The sequence below is a fragment of the Sus scrofa genome, chromosome 14 (genome assembly GCF_054392235.1).
Source record: "Sus scrofa isolate SSC_HxYL_T2T_F1_AM1 chromosome 14, Sscrofa_HxYL_maternal_Yorkshire_Landrace_v2.0, whole genome shotgun sequence".
Classification (NCBI taxonomy): Eukaryota; Metazoa; Chordata; class Mammalia; order Artiodactyla; family Suidae; genus Sus; species Sus scrofa.
Genome location: NC_139396.1, coordinates 34,506,384 through 34,533,042, shown reverse-complemented (window position 1 = coordinate 34,533,042; position 26,659 = coordinate 34,506,384). Strand labels below are relative to the sequence as shown.

Sequence of the window (26,659 nt, the reverse complement as noted above, 5' to 3'; positions counted from 1 at the left end):
CAACAACAACAAAGACCTCCTAGAATTAATAAGCAATTATAGCAAGGTTATAGGATAGAAGCTTAATACACAATGTTAGACTTTTCTTATGATTGGAACCTGAAAATTAAAAAGCATATCATTTACATTAGCACCAAAAGAAATTCAGTATTGAGGTATAAATCTAGCAAAATATTGTAAGATCTAAATCAAAGAATATCTAGATAAATGCAGAGATTTTCTAGGCACGTGGATAGAAAGACTCTATATTGTCAAGACTTCAGATCTTCCCAATTTGATCGATACATTCAACACTATCCCAATCAAAATCCCAGCAAGTTATTTTGTTTCTATTAACAAAATGATTCTAAAGCTTATATGAAGAAGCAAAAGAGCCAGAGCTGCCAACACAATACTGAAGAAGAACAAAGATAGAAGACTGATGCTACCCAACTTCGAGAATTACTATAAAACTATCGTAATCATGACAGTGTGGCACTGGTGAAAGAATAAACAAATGGATGTTCAAAACAGAATTGAGATCCCAGAAACAGACACACACAAACGGAGCCAATGATCTTTCACAAAGGAAGAAAACCAATGCAATGGAAAAAAGACAGTCTTCTCAAAATGGTGCTAGAACAACTAGACAGTCACAGGCAAAAGGCAAAGGAGAGAGGGACAGAGGAGAGAGGGAGTCTAGACGAGACCTTACTCTTTCACAAAAATTAACTCAGATTTTAAAAAGGAAACCTAGGAGTTCCCATCGTGGCGCAGCAGAAACAAATCCAACTAGGAACCATGAGGTTTCGTGTTCAATCCCTGGCCTCGCTCAGTGGGTTAAGGATCCAGCGTTGCTGTGAGCTGTGGTGTAGGTTACAGTCACAGCTTGGACGTGGCGTTGCTGTGACTGTGGTATAGGCTGGCAGCTACAGCTCCAATTGGACCCCTAGCCTTGTAACCTCCACATGCTTCGGGTGTGGCCCTAAAAAGACAAAAAAATAATAAAATAAAATAGAATAAAAATAAAAAATAAAAAGCAAACCTATAAAGCTTCCAGAAACTAACACAGGAGAAAATACCAGTGACCTCTGATTTGGCAATGATTTTTCAGATATTAAACCAAAAATGTGACCCATGGGGAAAAAAGTGATAGTCTAGGCTTCATTAAAATTAAAAACATCCGTTCTGCAAAAGACACTGTCAAGAGTATAAGAAGACAGGGCACAATCTGGGAGAAAGTATTTGCAAAATACATATCTGAAAAGGGACTCATCCAAAATATAAAAAGAACTCTTAAAACTCAACAAGAAAACAAAAAATCCAATTAAAAAATGTACAGAAGACACAGACACTTCACAAAAGAAGATACACAGATAAGCACATGATATGATGTCCATCACACGTCATTCGGGAACGGCAAAATAAAACAATGAGGAGTTCCCGTAGTGGCTCAGCAGAAACAAATTAGACTAGTAACCATGAGGTTGCCAGTTCAATCCCTGGCCTTGCTCAGTGGGCTAAGGATCCAGTGTTGCAGGGAGCTGTGGTGTAGGTCACAGACATGGCTCAGATCTTGCATCGCTGTGGCCATGGTGTAGACTGGCAGCTGCAGCTCCAATTTGACCCCAGCCTGGAAACTTCCATATGCCACAGGCGCAACCCTAAAAAGTAAAAGAAAAAGAGAGAGAGAGATACCATTTTGTATCTACTAGAATAGCCAAAATCTAAAACACCAACAAAACCAAATTCTGACAAGGATGAGTCAACAGGAACTCATTCACTGCTGGTGGGAAGGTGAAATGCTACAGCCACTTTGGAACACAGTTGGGCAGTTTCTTATAAAACTAAAAATACTCTCACCATATGATCCAGCAGTAGTGCTCCATGGTATTTGCCCATAGAAGCTGAAAACTATGTCTACTACACCAGAACCTGTATAAGAATATTTACAGTGAATTTATTCATAACTGACAAAACTTGAAAGCAACCAAGATGTTTTTCAATAGGTAAATGGATAAACAAAGTATGATAAATCCATACAATGGAATATTATTTAGCACCAAAAAGAAATGAGCTATCAAGATATGGAGGAACCCTAAGATTCTGATGTTGCCATGAGCTGTGGTGTAGGTCTCAGATGCAGCTCGGATCTGGCATTGCTGTGGCTGTGGTGTAGGCCAGCGGCTACAACTCCAATTTGACCCCTAGCCTGGGAACTTCCATATGCCGTGGGTGCATCCCTAAAAAGCACACACACACACACACACACACACACACACACACAAAGATATGGAGGAACCTTAAATGCCTACTGCTAAGTGAAAGAAGCCAATGTGAAAAGGCTACATACTATATGATTCCAACTATATGATATTTTTGAGAAGGCAAAATTATGGAGACAATAACAAGATCTGTGGTTGCCAAGGGTTAGGGGGTGGGGGAGAGATGAGAGGTAGAGCACAGGGGATTTTTAGGGCAGTGACACTGTTCCGTTTGATACTGTAATGGTGGATGCATGTCATTACACATTTGTCAAAACTCATAGAATATACAACACAAAGAATGAACCCTAATAGAAAGTATACAGTAATGTATAGTTTTTAATAATAAAGTTAATGATAATGTATTGATATCAGCTTATCAATTTTAACATTATCACACGAAGGCAAAATGTTAGTAACAGGAAACTTGGGGGTCGGGAGGGGGCATGTATATATGGAACTCTGTACTTTCCACTCAATTTTTCTGAAAACCTAAAACTGCTCCAAAAAATTAAGTCTATTAACATTATTAAAAGAATCTGTTATGATATTGGCTGACTTGGAGCTATTTCCATAATGTACTACTAAGTGAGAATAGTGAGATGCAGAGAATATAAGTTGATCCATTTTTATAAAACACCAACAATAAATAACATGAGTGTTTACATATGATTTTATGGATATGGAGAAAGGCATTGAAGAATGCTCTAGGTTTTAGACAGTAGTTATTAGTTGGGAAGTTGGAGAAGAGGATGAAAATGATGAAAAAATATCTTACAGATGAAACTTTGAACAAAAATATGAATAAAACTTTAAGATTTGAGTTACAAAGGCCCTAAAGCAGAGAGGACATCTCAGCATAGGCTGGATAGGACCAGGGAGAAGAGCTTATTACCAGATTCACTGGGAAGAGAAACTAGAGGCCAAGAGCAAAGACCATTTGGTTCCTTTCTAAAGTAGTAAACAATAGAGAATGCTCATTTTTTAATGATATCAGTCTTTGTCAACCATCCTACAAGTTCCAAAGCAAACATATATAGAAAATGGAGCCTAGGCTTCAGCTCCTTAATGAATCTCCCTATTCTGGAAAAAAAAAAAAAAAAGGTCAAGTTTTTAACAAATCAAACTAGTTAAATCTTAAGTTCCATCATATTCACAGAAATCCCTTGGTTCCTATCTTGCCCCTGGAAATCCATATTTAAATTTATATAGCTTATTCCTATATGTTTCCCCAAAACTACTGCAGCAAACAAATATATAATCCTCACCATCGAACTCTTAATTTTCACCAGAAAATAATTACTCCTTTTTATTGCACTTATCAAAATAAACCCACAGAGCTTCTTGGGTATAAGCATAATCCCAAAGAAGAAAACAAAATTGTTTTTTAATTTCTGAAAATGAAAGTTATCTGCAAGGGGCTTATCCAACCTCTTTTACATGCAGAGGCAGTAGATGCAGTGTCTCCTCTTGGAGGGATGCGGTTTCCCAGCAACCTGCCTGTGGTTGTCAGGGAGAGGCCCTGGTGAGCTAGGGATCGGAGCTGTTATCAGCCCCTATGCAGCCTCTGTGGGGGGAGCAGGCAGCTCAGTGAGGCTGCTTCGTTTCAGTGCACACAGCTCTGTGTGCGAGGAATGCTAAGTGGTGGGCCAGGAACCCCAGGGACCATCAGGAGTTGCTGCATTGGGCTTCCTGCTAGGTGACGTAGCTCTTCACGAATTGGTTCTTAAGACGAGATAAGGAAATGGAGGTTTGCAGCCATGCAGTATTTTCTCTGGGGCTCGATTTGAAAGCTGGCTGTTCCATTCTGCAAAGCCTAACGTGGTTTTCTCTTCAGCTGCTAACTACAGTACATTCCAGGTTTTTTTTTTTTTTTTTCCTTGAGGTTTCATTTGCTCCAGCTGGAAAGCTCTGAATTCCCTCACAGTATTTCAATTTCATGACTCTCGCCTTCTGGGCAAAATCTGTTAAAATATCAAAATTTTTTCAGTTGGCCAAAGAATAACGTTTGGCCCCCTGTGAACAATGCTTTTTAATTTTTCACATTATGTTTGACCTAAGAAAACTATAAAGTACCTAACAGTAAACTATATTATTTAAAAAAAAAAAAAGGTGAAATATGAAAAAGTTCCAGAGGAAAATTCAACACTAATGTGATTACCTTACCATGGTAACACCTTCTAAAGAATTCATTTTATGTACATGCGCTGGGAAGATATTCAATGTTTCTGAATTTTATTCTTCATTTTTTTAAATGTAGTAATAATATACTCATCAAAACACACTGTAACTGCATTTCTTCCAGTTTCACCAATACTAGTCTTTACTGTATTATAACACAAATTTAATACACTTATGCAACAAGCTAGTGGATCAAAAATATATCCTGCTGAGAAATTCTGTAGATATGCTCACATGAAATGGTACAAAAGTCCTACAGAAATATAAGGAACCATCTCTTTCTCTATGAAGGGCACTAGCCTTAGCCACCATTTCATAAGAGACTCAGCTTACAGAAGAGGACCCAGCTGATTCAGAGGCTGTGGCATTCTCTGGTTAAGGTAAAATCAAGCGTTTGGCAATGTTTAAAAATAAAAAACAACAGGACCCAAATGAAGTGGCTTATGCTAAGCCCCACGTCACCAAGCCAAGATTTACCTCAGCTGCAGTTTGGGCTCTCCCAGAAATGAAGTCTTAAACCAGTGCTCGCCTGATGAGCACTAGTTGGGTAACCTGCCTGAGAGACATTCTGCCATCCCCTAGAGGAAAGCATCCTTGTAATAACCAACCCACTATTTTGCCTAGTATATTCTTTGTTCCTATTTCCTCCTGCCTATAAAAACCTTTCATGGCTCAACGGTAACAAACCCGATTAGTATGCATGAGGATACAGGTTTGATCCCTGGCCTCGCCCAGTGGGTTAAGGATCCGGTGTTGCCTTAAGCTGTGGTGTAGGTCAAAGACATGGCTCAGATCCCGCATTGCTGTGGCTGTGGTGTAGGCCAGAAGCTGCTGTTCTGATTAGACCCCTAGCCTGGGAACTTCCATATGCTGGGGGTGCAGCCCTCAAGAGACAAAAAAAAAGAAATCTTTCTTTTTGTACAGATCCCTGTAGCTCCTTTTATCTGCTAGATGGGATGCTGCCTGATTTGAATCAATTTTTGCTCAAATAAACTCTTAAAAATTTGAATATGCCTCAGTTTATTTTAACAGCATCATAACCAAAGTAGCCAAGTATTTCACCAAAGGTGAGGAACGTTTTTGAGAGGACATTCAGGGATGTTATTGGAAGACCAAGCAGCTTAGCTTGGCCATTGTCATCCAAGAGCTCTGGCCATGCACACAGGGCACTGTGACCAGACTAGGACTTCAGAGGGAAAACAGCAATCATTGCGCTCCATATATATTTAGCCTTAAAAAAGCCCAGGAATATTGAGATGGGCTGTAAATAAAAGCACAAATATCCTGGAGGAAGATTCTAAGAGCAGGAGTCAACCTCAGCGTTGAAAGTAGAGATCGGGAACACTGAGATTAGCAGCAAGTTAAAGAAAGTTTCTAACTCCAAGATGAAGAGAGTAGAGTCATCAGACAGATCACATGGGGTTACCACTATTTTCTCAGCAGTTACAGAAAGAAATTAGGTTTAAACAGATGCCTCATAGTGGTGCTCATGATAGACTGGGAAGAGTGGAAGCAGTGGCCAAGGAGAGTGTGATGGTTAGTTTTCCGTGGCAACTTGACTGAGCTAAGGGATGCCCAGATAGCTGATGAATTTTTACTTCTGATTGTGTCTGTGAAGGTGCTTCCAGAAGAGCTGGTTATTTAGATTGGGACACTGAGTAAAGAAGATGGCCTTACCAATATGAGGGGGCTCACCCAATCTGATCAGATCGGAATAGAAAGGTGAAGGAAGGGTGCATCTGCTCTCTCTGCTTGAGTGGGACGTCTGTCTTCTCCTGCCCTCAGACACTCCTGATTCTGGTTCTTAGGACTCAGACTGGCTCACCTGGTTCTCATCTTTCAGGCTTGGACTAAATTACATCACCGGCTATCCTGAGCGTCCAGCTGACAGATGGCAGATCTTACACTTCTCAGCCTCCACTATCATGTCAGCCAATCTCTCACAGCAAATCTCTGTGTGTGTGTGTGTGTGTGTGTGTGTGTGTGTGTGTGTGTGTGTGTGTATTTCTGTTTCTTTGGAAACCACTAATACAGAAGGCAAGGAACAATCCAGGCTTATTGGAGGAGGGCAATATTGTATACAGAGGCAAGGATCAAAGATGAATGTGGCTAGGAGTTCCCATCATGGCTCAGTGGTTAATGAACCCAACTAGTATCCATGAGGTCACAGGTTCGATCTCTGGCCTCACTCAATGGGTTAAGAATCCGGTGTTTCCGTGAGCTGTGGTGTAGGGCGCAGTCGATGTTCGGATCCCCAGTTGCTGTGGCTATTGTGTGGGCCTGCAGTTTTACTGTCAACGTACTGTGTTCCAGGCACAAAGAATAAGACAGAATCCTGCTCTCAAGTAGTTTGCACTCTAGTGCTAACTTCTCACTAAACATCATGATGCTCTCTAACAAACGAGATTAATAATGGAAGAAAGATGAAAGAGTAGGATATAGAAGAATCACAACTTTCCTTCATCACACACTGATGTCCTCAAATATCTTTTGCAGAATTCAGTCTTTCGTACAGCACCAGAGTTTGGCGATTTGGACTGGCACAGGATGGCAGAGCCAGCCAGCTGTGGTAGCATGGGAAAGGGCCTGGCCGTCTGCCAAGGCAGCAGGGGTGACAGCCATTAGGGCACTGGGGCCTGTGAAGGGGCCAGACCAAGCTCAGCAAAGAGGCATCGGCTCAGGCCCCAGCTGAGGGCCTGGAAGCTCCTGGCTCTCTTGGCACCCATATCCTAGGCTGATGTCTCCTCACCCAATCAGCTTGCCATTCCTCACCTCAGCTGCCCTCACTCTCCTCCCTCCCCCAGCCAACACAGGGACTCCCTGAGTCCCCCTGAACTGGAGGGCAGCAGGCCAGGGCCGCCCCCACCCCAGGCTGTACCAAGCATGACACCTCTTGCCCTACCACTGCCACCGGTTCCTAGCATGTCACTGCTCAGAGATGTGAGGACAAGGGGCTCCCCATCATTCATCCTGGCCAAGAGAAAAGCTTACCACTGTCACAGGCATGATGGAGAGGAAAGTCTGACATCAGCACAAATCTATCACCACTAGTGGAAGCACAGAGTATGTGCCCCAAAGATGGAACATGTTGTGTTTCATTATTAGATTTTCTGTGTCACAGAATGGTTACATAAAAAGACCACCTTTTTGGTCTTTGTTGTCACATTAAACACACTTTGCCCAATATCCACAAAACATTATTGAGTGTCTGATGCAGGCAGTGCCCTTTGTGAGGTGCTATAGACTACAGGATAAAACAAGTATCAAACATGGCCTAGCCCCTCCCTCTAAACAGTGAAACATGGTGCCCCCCTCTGGACAGCCATACTCTGGGGAGCTCATACTCGTATGGGGAGATAAGACATAGATTTGATATCCTGGGTAGCAAAAAAGCACCTAAGTAACAAATGGAAGATCTGATAAGAAGATTCATAAAGTGGTAGGCACATAATTATTTATCTAATAGAAAAGAAAGGGGTCACTTAGGTTGGAGAGGAAAGGGATGGATTTATAGGAGAAATGGAATTCTAGCAGGGCAAGTTTTAAGGAAAAGTATCTTACAGATAAATGGAAAACACAATGTTTTACCTAAGCAGGCTTTTAATAAACACTTAATAAAGAACTAAATGAAAAGATTGGAATGTGGAACCCACTTGGGTAAAAATCACATGAGCATTTCCAGAGGCAAAACACTAAAACACATGCCAGCCAGAATTTGAGGTTCTATAGTGGCACACCGGGAAGAAAAGCTGGAATGGTAAGGATCAGATCCTGGGAGGTATGGAATATCCTATTCCAAGGATTTCAGAGAAGTACTAAGGATTCTGAAACAGAGGATAAAATAAAGAGCTTTAGACAGGATGCAGAGGAGAGATAATAGCTCTGTGTCCTACAATTTAGAAATTAATCACACATTGGGGAAAATTTTTCTAAAAGGAAAATTGTTTTCTATCATTTTCTTTTAAAAGTCTACGTACATCACTCAAAATAAAAGAAATACACATAATGCCTTCTACATAATAGTGGAAGGAATTTGTCCCCAAAGATCTTTTCTTTGTATAAATGATGCCACCACAATTGACGCTTCAATAAAAATGAATATTTATGAAATGTAAAATGACTTGGATTAACTTATTTCAATTTCACCCTCTAAATTTAGATTTTTAAATCATGCCAAAATGTGGATTTTGATTACAAAAGCAAGTTGGGGAAGAAAAAAAGACTTTGACAAGAAAAAGAGAGTAAAATTTAAAAAGAACTTGAAACAGGGATGACAAAAGATGATAGAAAGCTGGTCAATTAGGCTAAAAACAGCAGAAAGAGATCATCTTCAAAGTAGAGTTACTTAATTCAATAACACAGTCACATTACAAAAGTCGAAAGTTATAAAAAAAAGCACAGCGTCAAGTCTCCCAGCTCTGTCTCCCCTCCACCATCAGTTCACTGCATAGTCCTCTTCCCAGCCATTAGTTTCTTAGCTGTCCTTGGAAGTTTCTTTGTGCATACATATGATTATTTCCCTCCCTGTTCACACAAGAGTTAAGGAAATGTATAACGCTGTTCTGACCTTGCACTTTTCACTTAACACTATATCTTGGCAATCTCGCCATACCCATTCATATAGATTTCCCATGTTCTTTTATACAGCTGCATATTCCATTGTGAGGAGGAACCATAATTTATTTAACTAGCCCCTATTGATGGGCATTTGGGTTGTTTCCAATCTTTGACTACTGCAAACAAAGCTGCAGTGAATAACCTGGTACAGTCATCATTTGGCATGAGTGCAAGTGTATCTGTAGGATAAATTCCCAGAAACTGAATTCCTAGGTCAAAAGGTATATGCATTTAAATTTTTGATAGATATTGCCAAATTGCCTTCCATAAGAGTTGAGCCAATTTACATTCTTGCCAGCAATGTACGAGAGTGCCTTTTTCCTTAAGGATTTACCAACAAAGTGTATCATCAAAGTTCTGGATTTTTGCCAATCTGAAGAGTGAAAAATGGGACTCACATTCTCATTATGAGTGAAGTTGAGCATCTTTTTATACATTCTAGAGTCAATTATACCACCTTTTCTGTAACTGCTCATAACCTTTGTCTATTTCTCTAACGGTTCTTGGTGTTTTCTTATCTTCTAGGAACGTCTTACATTTTAGGGAGATCAATCCTTCACCTATGATATGAGTTGCAAATATTTACCCCACTTTATCTTTTGAATTTGCTTATGGTAATTTTTGCCTGGAAGATGATTTTTATTTTGTTGTGATTAAATTTGTCAATCTTTTAAGTCTTCTGCTTTTTATAAGTCATTAGAAAGACTTTCCTTTCTAAAGGAATCCTCCCTTGCTCATATTTAAATTGTTTCATTTTTTTCCATTCAACTAAAGAGAAAAACAGTACATGTAGAAGTTAAGGTCACAAACTCTGAAGGCAAACTGTCTATATTCATATCCCAGACCCACCACTTATTAGCTATATAACCTTGCATAAATCACCTAATCTCTACAGGCCTCAGTTTCCACACCTAAAAGCAGGGATAATAATAGTTACTATTTCCTTGGGTTACTATGAGGATTAACTGTACTAGTAAATGTAAAGCAATTACCATGGTATCCGGCATATGGTAAGCACTCTATAAGCAAGAGCTATTATCAACATGTATGTTTTGTAACAAATCCAAGACCAACTTTGTTTTTGTTTTTGTCTTTTTGCTATTTCTTGGGCCGCTCCCACGGCACATGGAGGTTCCAGGCTAGGGGTCGAATCGGAGCTATAGCTGCCAGCCTATGCCAGAGCCACAGCAACGTGGGATCTGAGCCACGTCGGCGACCTACACCACAGTTCACGGCAACGCCGGATTGTTAACCCACTGAGCAAAGGCAGGGATCGAACCCGCAACCTCATGGTTCCTAGTCGGATTCTTAAACCACTGCGCCACGACGGGAACTCCCCAACTTTATTTTTGTTTGGGGGTTTTGAGTGTTTGTGTGTTTTGGGGCTTTTTCCATATGGTTATCCTGTTACCCCCAAAACCATTATTGAATAGTTCACCTTTTCCCTACTGATGTGAGATATCAAATCATATTCTACATTCTCATACATATTTAAGAATTTCTGCTCTTTCTATTCTGTTTACCGACCTTACTATTCATACATCAGTCCAACACTGCTTAAATTATTAAGCCTCACTTTTACTATCTGGCAGGGCTAGCTGTTCCTGTTTGCTCCTTTTACAGTTACCATAACTATTCCTGTTTGTGTTTCCAAATGAATTTTTTTTACTTAGTGTGTCCAGTTCTAGACTAAAATAAAAATATCATTAGTATTCTTCTTGAAATGATACTATCTTTATAAATTAACTTAGGGAGAACTGACATATGTTTCCTGCTCAGTCTTCCTAGCCAAGAAACTGGTATGTCTTGCCATTTGTTCAAGTATTCTTTTGTATCCCTCGGTGTGTTTTAAAGTCTTCCCCACATAGGTCTTCCATATTTCTTGACAAGTTTATTCCTAAATTTTAACTTTTTTGGTTGCTATTGTAAGTGGGTGTTTTCTTCCAATATATTTTCTAACAAGCTTTTAATACAGAATAAACAGCTGTCTGGTAAGCATATACCCTGATACCTTATTAGATTCTTTTGGATTTTCCAGGTATATAATCTTATCATCTGTAAATGATGTTAGTTTTACCTTCTCTTTTTCAAGCTGTACATCTCTAATTTCTTTCACTTGTGTGAGTGCACTGACTAGCACCTACAAAGCAATGTTAAATAATAACCAATCACCCAAAGCAGGCCTGGTCATACTCTGATCCACTCTAGGCAGCCCTGGAAGAATTAAACATTAAAGAATTTTAAAGGTTTGGATCTTGCCTTTTTGAAAAGAAGACCACAGTTTATAAACAGATGGAAATTGTCTTAAGAACATAAAAAATGTAATATAAAAGCTACAATGAAGACTCTTAAGAAGAAAAGCACTTAGTAATAGTGCACACCTGCTACTAGGCTGAGCAAGAGTAATCACCTCCACATTCTTTCTTAATTGGGACTTTAATGGAAATCTCTAATATTTCTTCATTAAGCATGATGTTGGCCTTTGGACTGGGATAGATATATTTTATCACTTTAAGGAAGTAATCACCTTTGAATGTTATCAAAAATGGTTGTTTGGAGCTCCCACAGTGGCTCAGTGGTTAACGAATCCGACTAGGAACCATGAGGTTGTGGGTTCGATCCCTGCCCTTGCTCAGTGGGTTAAGGATCCAGCGTTGCCGTGAGCTGTGGTGTAGGTTGCAGACGCGGCTCGGATCCTGCGTTGCTGTGGCTCTGGCAGCTACAGCTCCGATTAGACCCCTAGCCTAGGAGCCTCCATATGCCGTGGGAGTGGCCCTAGAAAAGGCAAAAAGGCAAAAAAAGAAAAAAAAAAAGGTTGTTAAATTTGGTCAAACAACTTTACAGCATCTAGGGAAATAGTTATTCACCCTTTTCCTTAGACCAAATGATGGATCATATCGATAGATTTCTGAATACTGACCAATTTTTGCATTCTGGGACTAAATCCCATTGCTGGATTTTGTTTACTAATATTTATTTAGCAGTTCTACATCAATATTCATAAGTGAGAATAGTCTGTTGTTTTCTTTTTAGTACAACCTTCATCAGGTTTGGTTTCAATATTCTACTTGCTTCATGAAAAGAATTCGACAAGTGGTTCACTTTAAATACATACTATTGAATTATCTACTCTTTAAATATTTAGACGTCTTCTGTAAAATTGTCTGGACATAATGCTTTGAAAGGAGGCAATTCTTTGACAACTTTATTTCTTCTGGAAAAACCAATCTGTTTAGATTTTCTGTCTTTCTGGGGTTAGTTTGGGTCAGTAATATTTTCCTAAAAGTTATCTATTCCATCCAAGTGTTCAAATTTATTTTCAAAGAGTTGAAGAAATAGTCTCTTACGACTCTTTAAATTTTGTACTTTCATTGTTTCCTCTTCTAATTTATTTCATGTATTTGTACTTTCTTCCTTTTTTCCTTTATTAGATAGCTAATAGCTAACAGTTGCCATTCAATTTTCTTTTTTCAAAGAGCCACCTTTTGGATTACGCATATTATTCTCCTGTTTTTCTGCTTAAATTTATAGTTCTTCAAAAAGTAAACTTTTAGCAAGTATTCTACACCTCTTCCTCTCCCCAAAAAGGCACCACAGTAATAAATACAGTGAACACTATCTAAGAATATAGAGACAAGAAAGATAGATTAAATCGGAGCTGTCAACATTATCTTGGATGATATCTCCAAATCCCAAACATTGGATCAAAAAAAAGGTTACCAATGTTTCCAATAGGAAAAATACCATGCCATATAAAATAAAAGCTGGACTTTTACAATTAATTCACTGGAAATAAGATTGGCTTTAACTATAATAAATGTAGATTTTAACAACATAGGAGGCAGACACTATGAGGTTTTAATTATAGGATTTTCACCTGTCTATCTCTAGCAATTAATTGCCCACCAATTCAGTTCAACAAGCATGAATTCCCTTTTCCCCTCAGTCCCAAAGTTCTCTGACTATTGTTTTGTAGCCAGGCACTGAAACAGAGCAAGACCACTGCCACATAATAAGACCAGCAAATTCCTGTGAGCTCTGCCAGCTAGCCAGTGGTGTCTCGAACCTACCACTAGTCTGAAAAGAGTGTGCTCCAAATGAGGCAGTCTAGTCCAAGTTTAAATTTTAACCAATTGCCCAAAGTAGGCCTATTCATGTTTCGATCCACTTTAGGTAGCCTGGGAGAAAGTAAACATGAAAGAAGTTTGAGGGAGTTCCCTTCATGGCTCAGCGGTTAACCAGCCGGACTAGTATCCATAAGGACATGACTTCGATCCCAAGCCTCATTCAGTGGGTTAAGGACCTGGTGTTGCCGTGAGCTGTGGTGTAGATCACAGATTCAGCTCAGACCCCACACTGCTGTGGCTGGGGCGCAGGCTGGCAGCTGTAGCTCCAATTTGACCCCTGGCCTGGGAACTTTCATATGCCTTGGGTGCAGCTCTAAAAAAGCAAAAAAAAAAAAAAAGTTTGAAGGATTGAATCTTACCTTCTTGCAAAGAAGAAATCTACTAATAGCCTGTAATTCATAAGAAGGTGTATATTTCCTTAAGAATATCAAAAAAGGTAGGATTAAAGCTAAGATGATAACACTTCACACCAAATGTATGTGATAATAGTGCACACTTGGTACTAGGCAGTGCCAAAGACAGTAACAGACAGGCTTTGTCTTCTAAAATCCAAGGTGATGCTTTTGTCACAAAACTTTTAGGAGTCGGGGTACAAGTAACAGCAGACACAGAGATAATATAGAGAAGTGAAGAGCGAGTTCTTCAATCTGTTAAACGAGACTGGAGGCTGCTGTAGAAATGAATTTAATTTGCAAAACAATATTAAGTCCATAAGCTTTCATCTTACGGCCACTGAAACCCAAGAAAGAAGTAACACTTTCCATTTCTGGGGCCAGTCAGAACCTTCGAATCTTGTCAAGGCAGCAGTACAGGGGTGGAAAGAGAAAAGCCACAATCTAAAATTTCCTTATTTGAGGAAGTGGGAAAGTTACAACAGCTAAACAAAAAAGACATGCGCACTGAAGGACTAGTCCTACACCAAAAAAAAGAAAAAGAAAAAAGGCAGTTTACTACTCCAGATACAGCAGGGCATGCAAGGCTATATGAAAAGGCAAAAGAGCCTAGAAGACAATCAGGTCCTAAGGTTTTGCAGTGAGAGTCATTAGGTGGATATAAAAAGAAAATTTGTTGGCTCATTTCTGTCATACTGGTTGATCTTTCACCAAGTGTCATTTCTACACTGGGGGATTAGCTGACTGGGAAGACTTTGGTTAAGATAAAGCAGAATTAAATTCTGGTCAATCTTGATCTTGAACCGGTTGGAAAAATCTAATCAGGAGATTCTGATTTGTTTGTTTGCTTTTAAATGTCTGGGAGGACATACCAAAGACACTGTAATGTGCAAAGAGGAAATTTTGTACAAATTAGGGAAGTTCAGCATTGAAAAAGCATTGCCTTTAAACATCAATTTATGAATCCAGGTTTGTAAAGAGCATTCTCTTTCAAGATCAGTAAAGTTTAGATAGTGGCGTTATACAGTTTAGATACAGATATTTATACAGATATATTTATTAATCAGTGGTTAACGAATCGAGTAGGAACCTAATCTGGATTTTTTTTTTTTTTTTTTTTTTGGAAACTCACTCTCTGAATTTGAGTCAAAAATAAAATAAGCTTTTTAAAGTTTTGGATGAGTTGGAGGTCAAGTGATAGGGGACACAGGAACTGCTGATGTAGGTGAATGAGAAACATGACACACAATGTCAGTTTTCAAACTGTCTCAAATCCAAAAACCTCTTCCTTTTCCATTCTCATACTGAGTATTATCTATGATATGCAGACCCTCACAACAACCTCCTCCTACACACATACACTCAACAATTCTTTAAGGAAAAGAAAAATGGAAGAATTCATAGGAAATTTTTAACTTCAGAATTTATCTTGGCATTGAGACATCTGTAAAAGATTAATCACCACTACATCTTCCAGCCACTCTAAAGCAGTGGTTTACTAACCCAGGGCATTAGTACAACAAGAAAGGTTTATTTAAAACATATTGTTGGGGCGTTCTCTTGTGGCTCAGCAGGTTAAGGATCCGTCATTGTTGCTGTGGCTCAAGTCAAAGGTGTGGCATGGGTTCAGTCCCTGGCCTCAAAAATTCTGGGCCAAAATAGAAAAATAATAATAATGAGTAAAACTTATTGTTGGGACCACACTTTGTGAAAACCACTGCACCATGACAATCCTACACAAAGTATGGTCCTCAGGTTGGTGGACACGTGCTGTCTGTGACCTTCGACAGGGCTGAGCCAGAAACTTAGTTCTGTTAAACTTTTACAGTAGTTGAACATTACTGGGCATATAAACATGTGATCGTTCTTCTAACATTTCATTTTTATTATAGTTTATATATTATAATTTCTATATTTTCCAAAAGTATTGGGATGACATTTGGAAAATTATTTGGAAGTTTGGGAAGCACAGCTCTTCTGCATGACTCACACACACACAGAGGCACACAGCTCTTCTGCATGACTCACACACACACACACAGACCCCGGAGCACAGGGCCAAGGGCAGCTCCTGCCCACTGGGGGAAACAGGGCAGTCCTGGAGGATAATGGCAACCTGAGGGTGTTTCCTGCAACCCGAACACTAGAGTGAGATACAATTTCAAAACTGCAGTTTTCATCGTTCCATTGCTTCCAGGGACAACACAACACCGCATCACTGGTGTAAGTGGCCCTCATTCCAGCGGCTGATGCAAAAAAGAAAAGAGACTCACACCGGTGAGAAACGGCAGAAATCGGGTCAGCACTTTCCCCGCCCAAAGTCTGCGGCCTAGGTGAGTTATACCAACAAACTGGATTCCGTCAGTGGTCTGTGCTCTTTTAGGTGGAGGTGACAAACTAAACAAAGAGGATCGACCCCGCGCCCCTCCCCGGCCGGCGCCCTTCGCGCCTGCGCAGACCCACACCCCCACACCCCTCCACACACCCCCCTCTGCTGACCTTCCAAAGGCCGGCCCAGGACTCCCTTACGGCGGGCCTGGTGCGCGTGCGCGGCGGCGGCGACGACTGCGCCCTCGGTGCTTGCCCGCTTCCTTACCCTCTACGGCCATCGGCTCCTTCCGGCCTGGCAAGGCCTCCTGGGGGCGGACAATCCGGGAAGCGGAGTCACCCATTCTCCGGATAGGAAAGACACTGTGGAAGAGCTGGTTGGCCCTCCTGATGGCCAAGAACATGGGCGGGCGGATGACCGAGGGGCTCCCGGGCGGGTTGGCGCGGTCAGGTCCCTAGGCGCCGCTGCGGAGTCTGGCTGCTGGCGCAGGACGTGCGGCGGGAGGGCTCAGGTCAGCGGGGAACCAGCGCCGTGGGTCATGCAGCTGCCGGTCAATCAAGGTTGCAGTCTCAACCGCGGGCTGGGCGTGCCAGGACAGGGGACGTTTTATCGCCCTGAGGGGCCGCCCGGGGCTGAGAGACACGAGCAAGTTTTCGTTAACTCCTCTCAGTACAAAGTTCCTGAGCAGAGCACAGAAGTTGCAATTGCGGCACAAAGTACGTGAGGCGGCAAGGGCCAAAAAAATAGTGCCGGCTTTTGACTTTAAAGTTCAGCCCGGTTTCACAACCTCCCTAGCAATTGCTCACGAAGTCCGGTAACATGTACCACGACCTCCCTTATGAGCTAGAATGTATGTCTGTTTCCATGGGAACCATTATGATAATAAATTCTCAAAAAGATGAGTATTTATCCAAAATGAAAATTAAGCACAATTTTCAAAAAGCTCAGAGTACGGAAGATAATTAAATATAATATTATATATGTATATATATGCACATATAAATAATACACTGATAAACCCATTCTGGGGGTGAGGGGAATAGAGGAGCAAGGCACTGATACCCCATTAACGTAGTTTAGGTGAACTTTTTGATGCTGTTGGATCATTTTTGGTTCTCAAATCGTAGGAGATAACATTTGTCCCTGTGACAAATTTTCAACCCCAAAAAATAAGGTGGGTGGCGGCAGATGGGTGACTTGAGAGTTCCATATGTGAAATTTTGGTTTTACACGAATGTTCTGCCAAAATGGGCGGATAGTCTCATGAAGGAAGGAACTTCAGATTAGCACCCACAGAAATGAGAAGGCTTGGACCCAGCCTCCCCCGTGGATTCAGTTACTGCTCTGTTTTCATGTGGTATGGACTGTTAACCTGAAGAGGACGGGAGGATTAGCCCTACTATATCTAGAATATGGCAGACGTGTAACATTAAAATTGGGAGTTCCCGTTGTGGCTCAGCGGGTTACAAGCCTGGTTAGTATCCAAGAAGATGCGGCTTAAAGATCCGGCCTTGCCGTGAGCTATGGCGCCTAGGTCGCAGACACAGCTGGGATCTGGCGTTCCTGTGGCTGTGGCAAAAGCCAGTGCTTCTATATGCTGCAGGCACGGCCTTAAAAAGCGAAAAAGAAAAGAAAATGTAAAGTGTTTGTTTTGTAATGTAGATTCTAGCTGGGCAGCGTGCCTCAGTTTTTATTTCTGCTTTGGTTTTGCTCTGAGATTATACGAAGAAGGTTCCACAGGCCTTTCCTGAAAGCACTACCTTGTATGTAGGGGGTGTCCCTTCTAGATGATAAGATCATTCTTCTATCAAAGGAAGTTTTTTTTTTTCTTTTCTTTTCTTTTTTCTTTTGCATTTCTGTCTTTTAATACATACTTACTTACCTTTTCTATTCTGTGGTTCATTTATGAAATTAAGAACTAAAGAATTTTTTGGAGTCCTTGTATGGCACGGAGGATTAAGGGTCTGCCATTGTCAATGCAGTGGCTGGGGTCACTGCTGTGGTGCAGATTCAATCCCTGGTCACCCAGGCAGCCAAAAATAAAAAAGAACTGAAGAATTTTTCATGTCAAGGAGAGATATTTATATAATGTTAAGTGAGAAAGCACACAAAGCTACAGTGTGTGTGTGTAGTATGCACAATACATATAAAATGCATACACCTCCCCTTGCACACCCACGGAGAAAAGGCTGGAAAAAATTGAAACAGTGTTGGCAGTTTTGCTGTTTTCAGGTTCATGGTTGACTGGTTTTCACTTTCTTTAAACTTCTGATTTAAAATGTTATGCATTGCTACAGTGTTCTCAAGTGTTCCAATGGCTGTGTTACTTTTATTATTATTTAAAAAATAAACATTTTAGAAGAAAAAAAAAACTTTTTTTTTCATAAAACAGGTGTTTCTTATCTCCTTTACCAGAATAGTTGAGAGAAAAGTTACACTGAGGTTGGTTGGTTGGTTGGTTGATTTGTTGAGGAAAGAATTAATATTCCTGTTTCAATGATGCCATTTTCACCACCAGAGTTTCCTTTTCTTTGGACTCCTAATCCCTTCTGAGCTCCTCCACACTGAGAGAGTCTTTTTTTTTTTTTTTTTTTTTTTTGTCCATATTCCCCACTGGGCACACACTGCTTTGATGTGTTATTTTTGTGATTATGCTCTGCTTTTCCAACAAATTCTAACAATGTATGCTCTTTAGGATGCAGTCTAAGCATCCTCTTTGATATAACAAAGACCCAAAATACAGCAGTTTAGACAAAATAGAAGTTTATTTCTTCTTATGTAACAATCTAGAAATAGGTAGTTCAGCTCAGAGTAGGACCTTTCTTCTGTAACAGCTCACACTGAATTGGCTCAAATTAAGTGTTCAGTGATTATGTATTTGGTTTAATTGGGTCAAAACCTTGACTTAGAATAGCAAAAGTTTCTTTTCCATGTGTTCAAGAATGGCTTTGCCAGAGTTTCCTTATGGCTCAGCAGGTTAAGGACCTGGCATTGTCACTGCTGTGGTCACCGTCATTGCTGTGGTGCAGGTTCAGTCCCTGGCCTGGGAACTTCCACATGCCCCAGGTTAGGGGTGCGGGGAAGAATGGCTCTACCTTGCCCCTTGGAGGAAAGAATACTTAATGCTGTATTCCAAAAGTAGCTTTTGTTGGAATACAGATTAGGTTGCTGTATCCCAGAGATACTGCATGTGAAACGAGATAGTTTGGGGGGTTTTTTCCTCTCATATGCTAAGAGGTAGGTGGTCTAGGACCCAGAGGGCAGCACTGTCCTCATACATAACTGCTATCCCAGAACCTGCCATCACATCTGTATCTTAGCCTAGCAGAAAGGAAAGGGGTGCACATGTCAGTACTCCTAGGAGTGGGTCCCAGAGGTAGCATACGTCATTTCTATTCATTCCATTGACCTGATAGAGACACGGCCACATCCGACTGTCAGGAAGGTGGGAGATGTTCTCTAACTAGGCAACTGTGGATCCAGCTAACACTTGACAGTTCAAATAATAAAGGAAGAAGATAAGGATGTACTTTGGTGGACAATTCTATTATAGTCCACTAGTCTGGCTACCCAAATTTGCCTGTCTGTCTGTCTATCTATCTATCTATCTATCTATCTATACACTTCCTTCTTCTAACATATAGAACACACCCTATTTTAAAAGGCAAGAAGCCAGAGTCCCAAGCAGTACTGCATCCAGTTTAAAGTCCACAATCTGAAGATGATGTGTGGTCCTTTACAAGTCTAGCTACAACTCCTCATGATCCAGTGATCTATAAACTTAAAAATGAGATGACTGTTCTCTTCTCCCATTTCGTTCCCCACATACCTAGTATACAGTGATGAAGTAGGAATAGGAAAATCAATTTGGAAAAAAAAAAAAAAGGTGGCGGGAAGAATAGTCCACAGTCTAATCAAATGTTGCAAAAGGGAAATTTCAAAGATTGCCCCGATGGTGGAGTAAATTCTTGGTTGGGCTTCAGTTGTGCTTACTAGAAGGAACACCTTGTTTCTTGCATCTGCAGGTACTGGCTTTACCCGCTCGGAGGTTCTTAGCCATGATTCTCCATAATTATATCTGAAGGGTATATTGAAGAGTATAAACTCCTGGGAAGCTGCACATCTTTTTATGTCCAGTTTCTTACTGGTGCACTTTTGAGGGACTATGAGTTACTTCAGGTCAAGTATACACAGTTATTGGCAAACTAAATGGGTAGCTTCTCTGTCAGTTCCTTTCTTTTCTTTCTTTCTTTCTTTCTTTTTTTTTTTTTTCTTCTTCTTCATACAATCACACCTGCAGCATATGGAAGTTCCCAGGCTAGGAACTTCCATATGCCAGAGCTGCATCTGCAACCTACACCACAGCCACAACAATGCCAGATCCTCAACCCACTGAGCAAGGCTAGGGATCAAACCCACATCTTCATGGATACTAGTCGGGTTCATAACCTGCTGAGCCACAATGAGAACTCTCTGTCAATTCCATTTTAAAGATACTGAAGTACAAACACTATGGAAAACATTATGGAGGTACCTCAGAAAACTAAATATAGAACTACCACATGACCCAGAAATCCCACTCCTGGGCATATATCTGGACAAAATTTTCCTTAAAAAGATACACGAACCCATATGTTCACTGAGGCACTATTTACAATAGTCAAAACATGGAAACAACCTAAACATCCATCGACAGATGAATCGATTAAGATATGGTATACTACTCAGCCATTAAAAAGAACAAAATAATGTCATTTGCAGCAACATGGATGGAACTAGAGACTCTCATACTAAGTGAAAGAGAAAGACATACTAGTCAGAAAGAGAAAGACAAATACCATATGATGTCGCTTATATCTGGAATCTAATATATGGCACAAATGAACCTTTCCACAGAAAAGAAACTCATGGACTTGAAGAAGAGACTTGTGGTTGCCAGGGGGGACGGGGAGGAAGTGGGATGGACTGGGAATCTGGGGTTAATAGATGCAAACTATTGCATTTGGAGTGGATAAGCAATGAGATTCTACTGTATAGCACTGGGAACTATATCTATATCCTCTTGTGATGGAACATGATGGAGGATAACATGAGAAAAAGAATGTGTGTGTGTGTGTGAGAGAGAGAGAGATGGCACTCGCACACACCTAGGTCACTTTGCTGTAGAGTAGAAAATTGACAGAACACTCTAAACCACCTACAATGGAAAAAATAAAAATCATTAAAATAAAAAAATAAAAGATACTGAATAGATTTCTGGTGTATCTGTCCCTTTTACAATCCCTTGTACAATTACCCACAGTTATAGATTTCAACTAGTCATATTTCTAATGCATAACTACTCTGTTTACTTACAAAGCTCTGTGTTTGCCCTATCTATTCTTTGTCTATTGACTTAATAGTAGGAGTTCCTTTGTGATGCAGCACATTAAGGATCTGGTGCTGTCACTGCAGCTTGCGTCAGTGCTGTGGCACAGGTTTGATCCCTGACCTGGGAGCTTCCACATGTCATGGGCGTAGCCAAAAAAAATTTCAAATAACAAAAATAAATAAAATATAAAAAAAAATTAACAACTTAATAGCAATGCCCTTGCGGCCAGCCAGAACAGCAGGTTTGGTTGGGAAGGCAATCCCTTTAATGATCTCACTGCCTGCCTGGCTTCCAACGTCCAGCAGACAACACATTGCTAATGGCCCTTGAGAAGGGCCTTGGGCCACAGTTTTATCTCCTGCTCTTGGGAGTATAATAGGTTTTGGCTTTATCAAAACTAGAAGGCCCTGAATAACCACTCTCAGTCAATTTGCATTGCCGACTGCAGGCAGAGAACTCCAATCTCAGCAGAGCTTTATTCCTTCCATCTCTGTTAACAAAAAATAAATAAATAAAAAGGCTATCTTTTACCTCAGTTCATCTTTCACAGAAGATTTTGCTAAAGGAGGCGGGAAACAATACTCTCTCATAGGTCAGAGAATCATCTTTCTGATCATTTTCCCAACAGCAACAGATTCAAAGAGCATGTGGTCTGCCTTCTGAATTATTGAGTTGATGATTCAGATTTTTTTTTTTTGTTTTTGGTTGTACCCATAGCATGCAAAAGTTCTGAGGCCAAGGATGGAACCCCTGCCACAGCAATGACCCAAGCCGCTGAACTGACAACGCTGGATCCTTAACCCACTGAGCCACAGGGGAAATCCCTGAGTTAACAATTTTATCAAATGTTTAGTAGCAGCACAAAACTGTTTGCCAGCTTTCCAGTATGTAATATCTGTGTCCTTATTGTCTGCCGCCCGCCCGTTAAACCAATGCCACATAGTTTAATATTATGAAGTCTACAGAAAAGCTGCTAGAATATGTTGGTTTAGCAACATTACAGGATACCAGATCTATATACAAAAATCTGTTGTAGGAGTTTCAGTCGTGGCTCAGGGGGAACCAATCTGACTAGTATCCATGAGGATGCAGCTTCGATCCCTCCTCAGCAGTGGGTTAAAGATCCAGTGTTGCTGTGAGCTGTGGTGTAGGTGATAAACACGGCTTGGATCCTGTGGTGCTGTGGCTGAGGTGTAGGCAGACAGCTACGGCTCCAATTCGACCCCCAACCTGGGAACCTCGATATGCCATGGGTGTGGCCCTAAAAAGACCAAAAAAACAAAAAAAAAACAAAAAACAAAAAACTATTGTATTTCTATATATTAGAGAAAAAAGGAAATTGGAATTCTAAAAGTACCATTTACAGTAGCATCCCAGATTTCCCATTGTGGCTCGGTGGGTTAAGAACCTGACATACTGTCCATGAGGATGCAGGTTCAATAGATTTACCTGCAAGCTGCAGTGTAGTTTACAGATGCAGCTCAGATCTGGCATTACTGTGGCTGTGATGTAGACTGTCAGTTGTAGCTCTGATATGACCCCTAGGCTGGAACTTCCATATGCTGCAGGGGCAGCCATTAAAAAGGGGAAAAAAATAGCATCCTCCAAAATTAAATATTTAGGGATAATTCTGACTAAAGGTGTGTTAGTCCTATACATCAAAAACTATAAAACATTGCTAAGAGAAATCTTTAAAAACCTAAACAAATGAAGAGATATGCCAGTTCATGAATCAGAAGATTCAATATTCTCAATATTGCCAAGACACCATTTCTCTTCAAATTGGTGGGATTCTACAAATTCCCAGTGAAAACTGGTTACAATGAAGGAGTCAGTTTCCACCCCAGGCCAGCCATGCTCACAATCATACCTGCATTCCCAGCCAGGTCATCTCCATTTGGAGGCCTCCTTGAGAAGCTGATAAGATACTTTTTCTCCCTCTCTCTCCATGCCCCCTTTCCCCCATGAAAGAGCAGGAGCATTTTGTTCTGGGCTGCTCAGCAATGATTCAACCTCCCTTATGCTGCATGTTATCTGAATGACCCTTGCACCCAGTGTCATTCCACAGAGAAAATGAAAGCAAACACTTTCAAACACTTTGGCGGTTTCCTTAGTTAAGTACTCATCTGACACATGACACAACGCTTTCATATAAAAGCATGTGTACTCAAATATTCACAGCAGTATTTTTACAATAGCCCAAAGCTGGAAACAACCCAAATGATTATTAACAGGTGTTTACCCATTGGCAAACAAACTATAGGATATCCTTATAATGGAATACTGCTCATCAGTGAAAAAGAATGAACAATACACTCAACAACACAGATGATTTCCTCATGCTGAGTGAAAGGAGCCAAACTAAAAAGAGCATATATATTGTGAGATTCCATTTTTTTTAAATCCTAGAAAATGCAAACTACTCTGTAGTTACAGATTAACAAATTATATGCACTTTTTAATATTATGTTTCTGCTATATGGGTGGAGTGAATAGATTGACACTTAAGCCCTGATCCACCTCCCAAACTGGCCCTACTCTTCAGAAAGCAGACATGAAGGTCATGAGGCACAAGACAGTCACGCTTTGCTAAAACTAGTATTGGAGTCAGGAGGGTGGACCACTATTGACTGTGGTGGATGAGAAACTAGAATAAGGGTAGCCTAGGGACTCTGGACATCTGAGGTGGGAACCTCCCTCCAGCTTTATTCCCACTATTTATACCAACTGGAATGCCTGCCTGATTCTCTCTGGTTTTCTGACCTTGTTCTTCACCATTCAATTCTATCTTCATCTTCTCAGTAAAACCTTCCCTGATTTCACAAGGAAGCAGTGCTTATTTGTTGAGCTGGGTTATCCCACAGCACTCACCGTTTACATCACTCAGGTAGAACGTAGCCTGTTCTTCTTTGTGTTCTTAGGGAGTTCCCATCATGGCTCAGCAGTAACAAAACTGACTAGTATCCTTGAGGAAGCAGATTCAATCCCCAGCCTCGCTCAGTTGCCGTGAGCTGTGGTGTAGGTCCCAGACGTGGCTCAGATCTCGTGTTGCTGTGACTGTGGCGTAGGCTGGTAGCTGTGGCTCCAATTCGACCCCTAGCCTAGGAACTTCCATAGGCTGCAGGTTCAGCCCGAAAAAGCAAAAAGTCCTATCTTGTGTTGTTAGTTATCTGCAAAGATATACAAATTATTATGGAGGTTTAAAATTTGTTCACAAACTCTTCAAAAGTCAGAGCCTAATTTCCTTCCTCTGACATTTTGGTGGGACTTGGATAGAATATTCTGTCCAACAGATAATATTATTCCGCCTTGGATAGAATAAGACAGAAGTAATGGTGTGTGACCTCTGAGACCAAGCCATCAGAGGCAATGCAGCCTCCTTCTTGCTGGCTTTTGGATCACTCCCTCTGGAGGAAGCCAGCTGTCATATCATGAAGATCTTCAATCAGCCCAGTGGAGACACCCAGCATGATGAGGAGGAAGGGAGGTCTCCTGTCAACAGATGAGTGAGCAACCTTGGAAGCATCTTCTCCAGTGAAACTTTCAGGTATTATCTTATCTGCAACCTTGTAAGACACCCTGACTCAGCTAATTTACTTCCAAATTCCTGACCCACAGAAATTATGAGATTTAAAAATTTGTTTTTTCTGGAGTTCCCACTGTGGTGCAGCAGCTTAAAGGATCCAGTGTTGTCTCTGCAGCAGCTCAGGTTGCTGCTAAGGCACAGGTTCCATCTCCAGCACGGCACAGTGGGTTGAGGGTTCAGTGTTGTCACAACTGTGGTGTAGGTTGCACCTATGGTTTGATTCAGTCCCTAGCCTAGGAACTTCCACATGCTGCAGGTATGGCAAAAAAAAAAAAAAAAAAGAAAAAAGAAATTTGTGTTCGTTCTTTCTTTCTTTCTTTCTTTCTTTCTTTCTTTCTTTCTTTGCTTTTCAGGACCATACACATGGGCATATGGAAGTTTCTAGGCTAGGGGTCGAATTGGAGCTATAGCTGCCGGCCTATGCCATAGCCACAGCAATGCCAGATCTGAGCCACATCTGCAACCTACACCACAGGCTGATGGCAACAGTGAGTCCTGAGCGAGGCTAGGGATTGAACCAGTATTTTCATGGATACTAGTCAGACTTGTTTCCACTGCACTACAATGGGAACTCCCTTGTTGTTTCTTTTAAACTATTTTTTAAATTCTTGGTGACATAAGGAGACAACATTCTTGAAAAACAAGGCTATCAGAGTTAGAAGAGTTGTCTTGGAACTCCCACAACTGACTTTACATCATAAGAACCAAATTATGGAAGGTTAACCTTAAAATAAACCCCAGACTAGGAAGGGTAAAGGGCATGATATAAGACAAAAGAGATCAAACATCTTTCTCACATTCTCCCACCCTGGGATGAATTTGGGGATGGAATCTTAGAAAGTTCAGGGAAGAACCTGAAGGTTTAGGAACTAGTGCTTCACTTCCTGGGACATATCCTAGGACAGTGACTCATGGGTGCATAAAGAAGTCAGCCTAATAGAAAACAAATCTATGGTTACCAAAGGAGAAAGAGGGTGGAGGAAGGGTAAACTAAGAGTTTGGGATTAGCAGATACACATTACTATATACAAAATAGATAAACAAGGACCTGCTGTGGTGCACAGGGAACTATATTCAATATCCTGTAATGAAGCTGAGCAAGGTCCTGTGGGACTCCTAGGTGCAAAAGTCTTTCTGTGTCACCCATTTCTGGTTTTTAGGAAATAAGCCTCTTTCAACCTCCATGACCTTCCCTGAGTTCCAAAGGGTTGGTTCAAACAGTTTCGAATCTGGGAAGGGAGGGGATGATGCAGGGACCAGGAAGGAGCAGTCAAGAAACAATAGTACAGCCTTAGGGCAGGGTCCTGGTTCCCCCTCAAGGGATACACATGGCAGTATCTTTGAGTTCTTCTGCAGAACTAAAACCCCAAACAAATGGAAGGTGTTAACTACCTGATAAAACATTCTTCATTCCAGAAAGAAGGAGGCCCACCAGAACCCATCCTAGAGCCACTAAACACCAGCTTCAAGAAGAATGCAAGCTTTCATCTACCCTGACCCTTATCTGTGGCCCTATTTTCCCCTCCACAACTACAAGACCACATCCTAATCTCTCCCAAAGGAAGACACAGTCTTTAGGGCATTAGGAGGCAAGGGCCTCCTTTGCCTGGCAAAACAATAAAACTATCTTTTTTCTCCTTTGCCCAAAAATATGTCTCCACATTTCTATCCAGCACCAGTGACCAGAGGCCAAGCTTTGGCAATAGTAATAAACCATAGTGGGAAAGAATATGAAAAAGGATATGAATACATATGTATAAAGGAGTCACTTTGGTGTACACCAGAAACTTATACAACATTGTAAATCAACTAT

The 26,659-nt window shown here is 40.9% G+C and overlaps 1 protein-coding gene and 1 long non-coding RNA gene across 21 annotated transcripts in view; one reads left to right on the top strand and one right to left on the bottom strand.

Moving 5' to 3' along the window:
- Positions 1-16,582, bottom strand: part of MSRA (methionine sulfoxide reductase A) — a 383,609-nt gene extending 367,027 nt beyond the window's left edge. For 12 of the 16 annotated variants that reach the window (XR_014828473.1, XM_021072631.2, XM_084997821.1 and 9 more), the window contains exon 1: positions 16,157-16,582. Coding sequence is in view for 8 of the 16 variants with exons in the window: in XM_021072631.2 (XP_020928290.2) it covers positions 16,157-16,292 (136 nt within the window). In the remaining 8 variants the exon portion in view is untranslated. Of the gene's footprint in view, positions 1-16,059 lie in introns of all 16 variants that reach the window. The other 4 variants (XM_084997830.1, XM_084997834.1, XM_084997838.1 and 1 more) reach the window with 2 other exon arrangements.
- LOC106505903 (uncharacterized) overlaps positions 15,587-26,659 on the top strand; it is a 46,884-nt gene continuing 35,811 nt past the window's right edge. For 4 of the 5 annotated variants that reach the window (XR_014828475.1, XR_002338415.2, XR_014828476.1 and 1 more), the window contains exon 1: positions 15,587-15,893. This is a non-coding gene — a long non-coding RNA (uncharacterized LOC106505903). Of the gene's footprint in view, positions 15,894-24,668; positions 24,808-26,659 lie in introns of those variants that run through there. The other variant, XR_002338416.2, reaches the window with a different exon arrangement.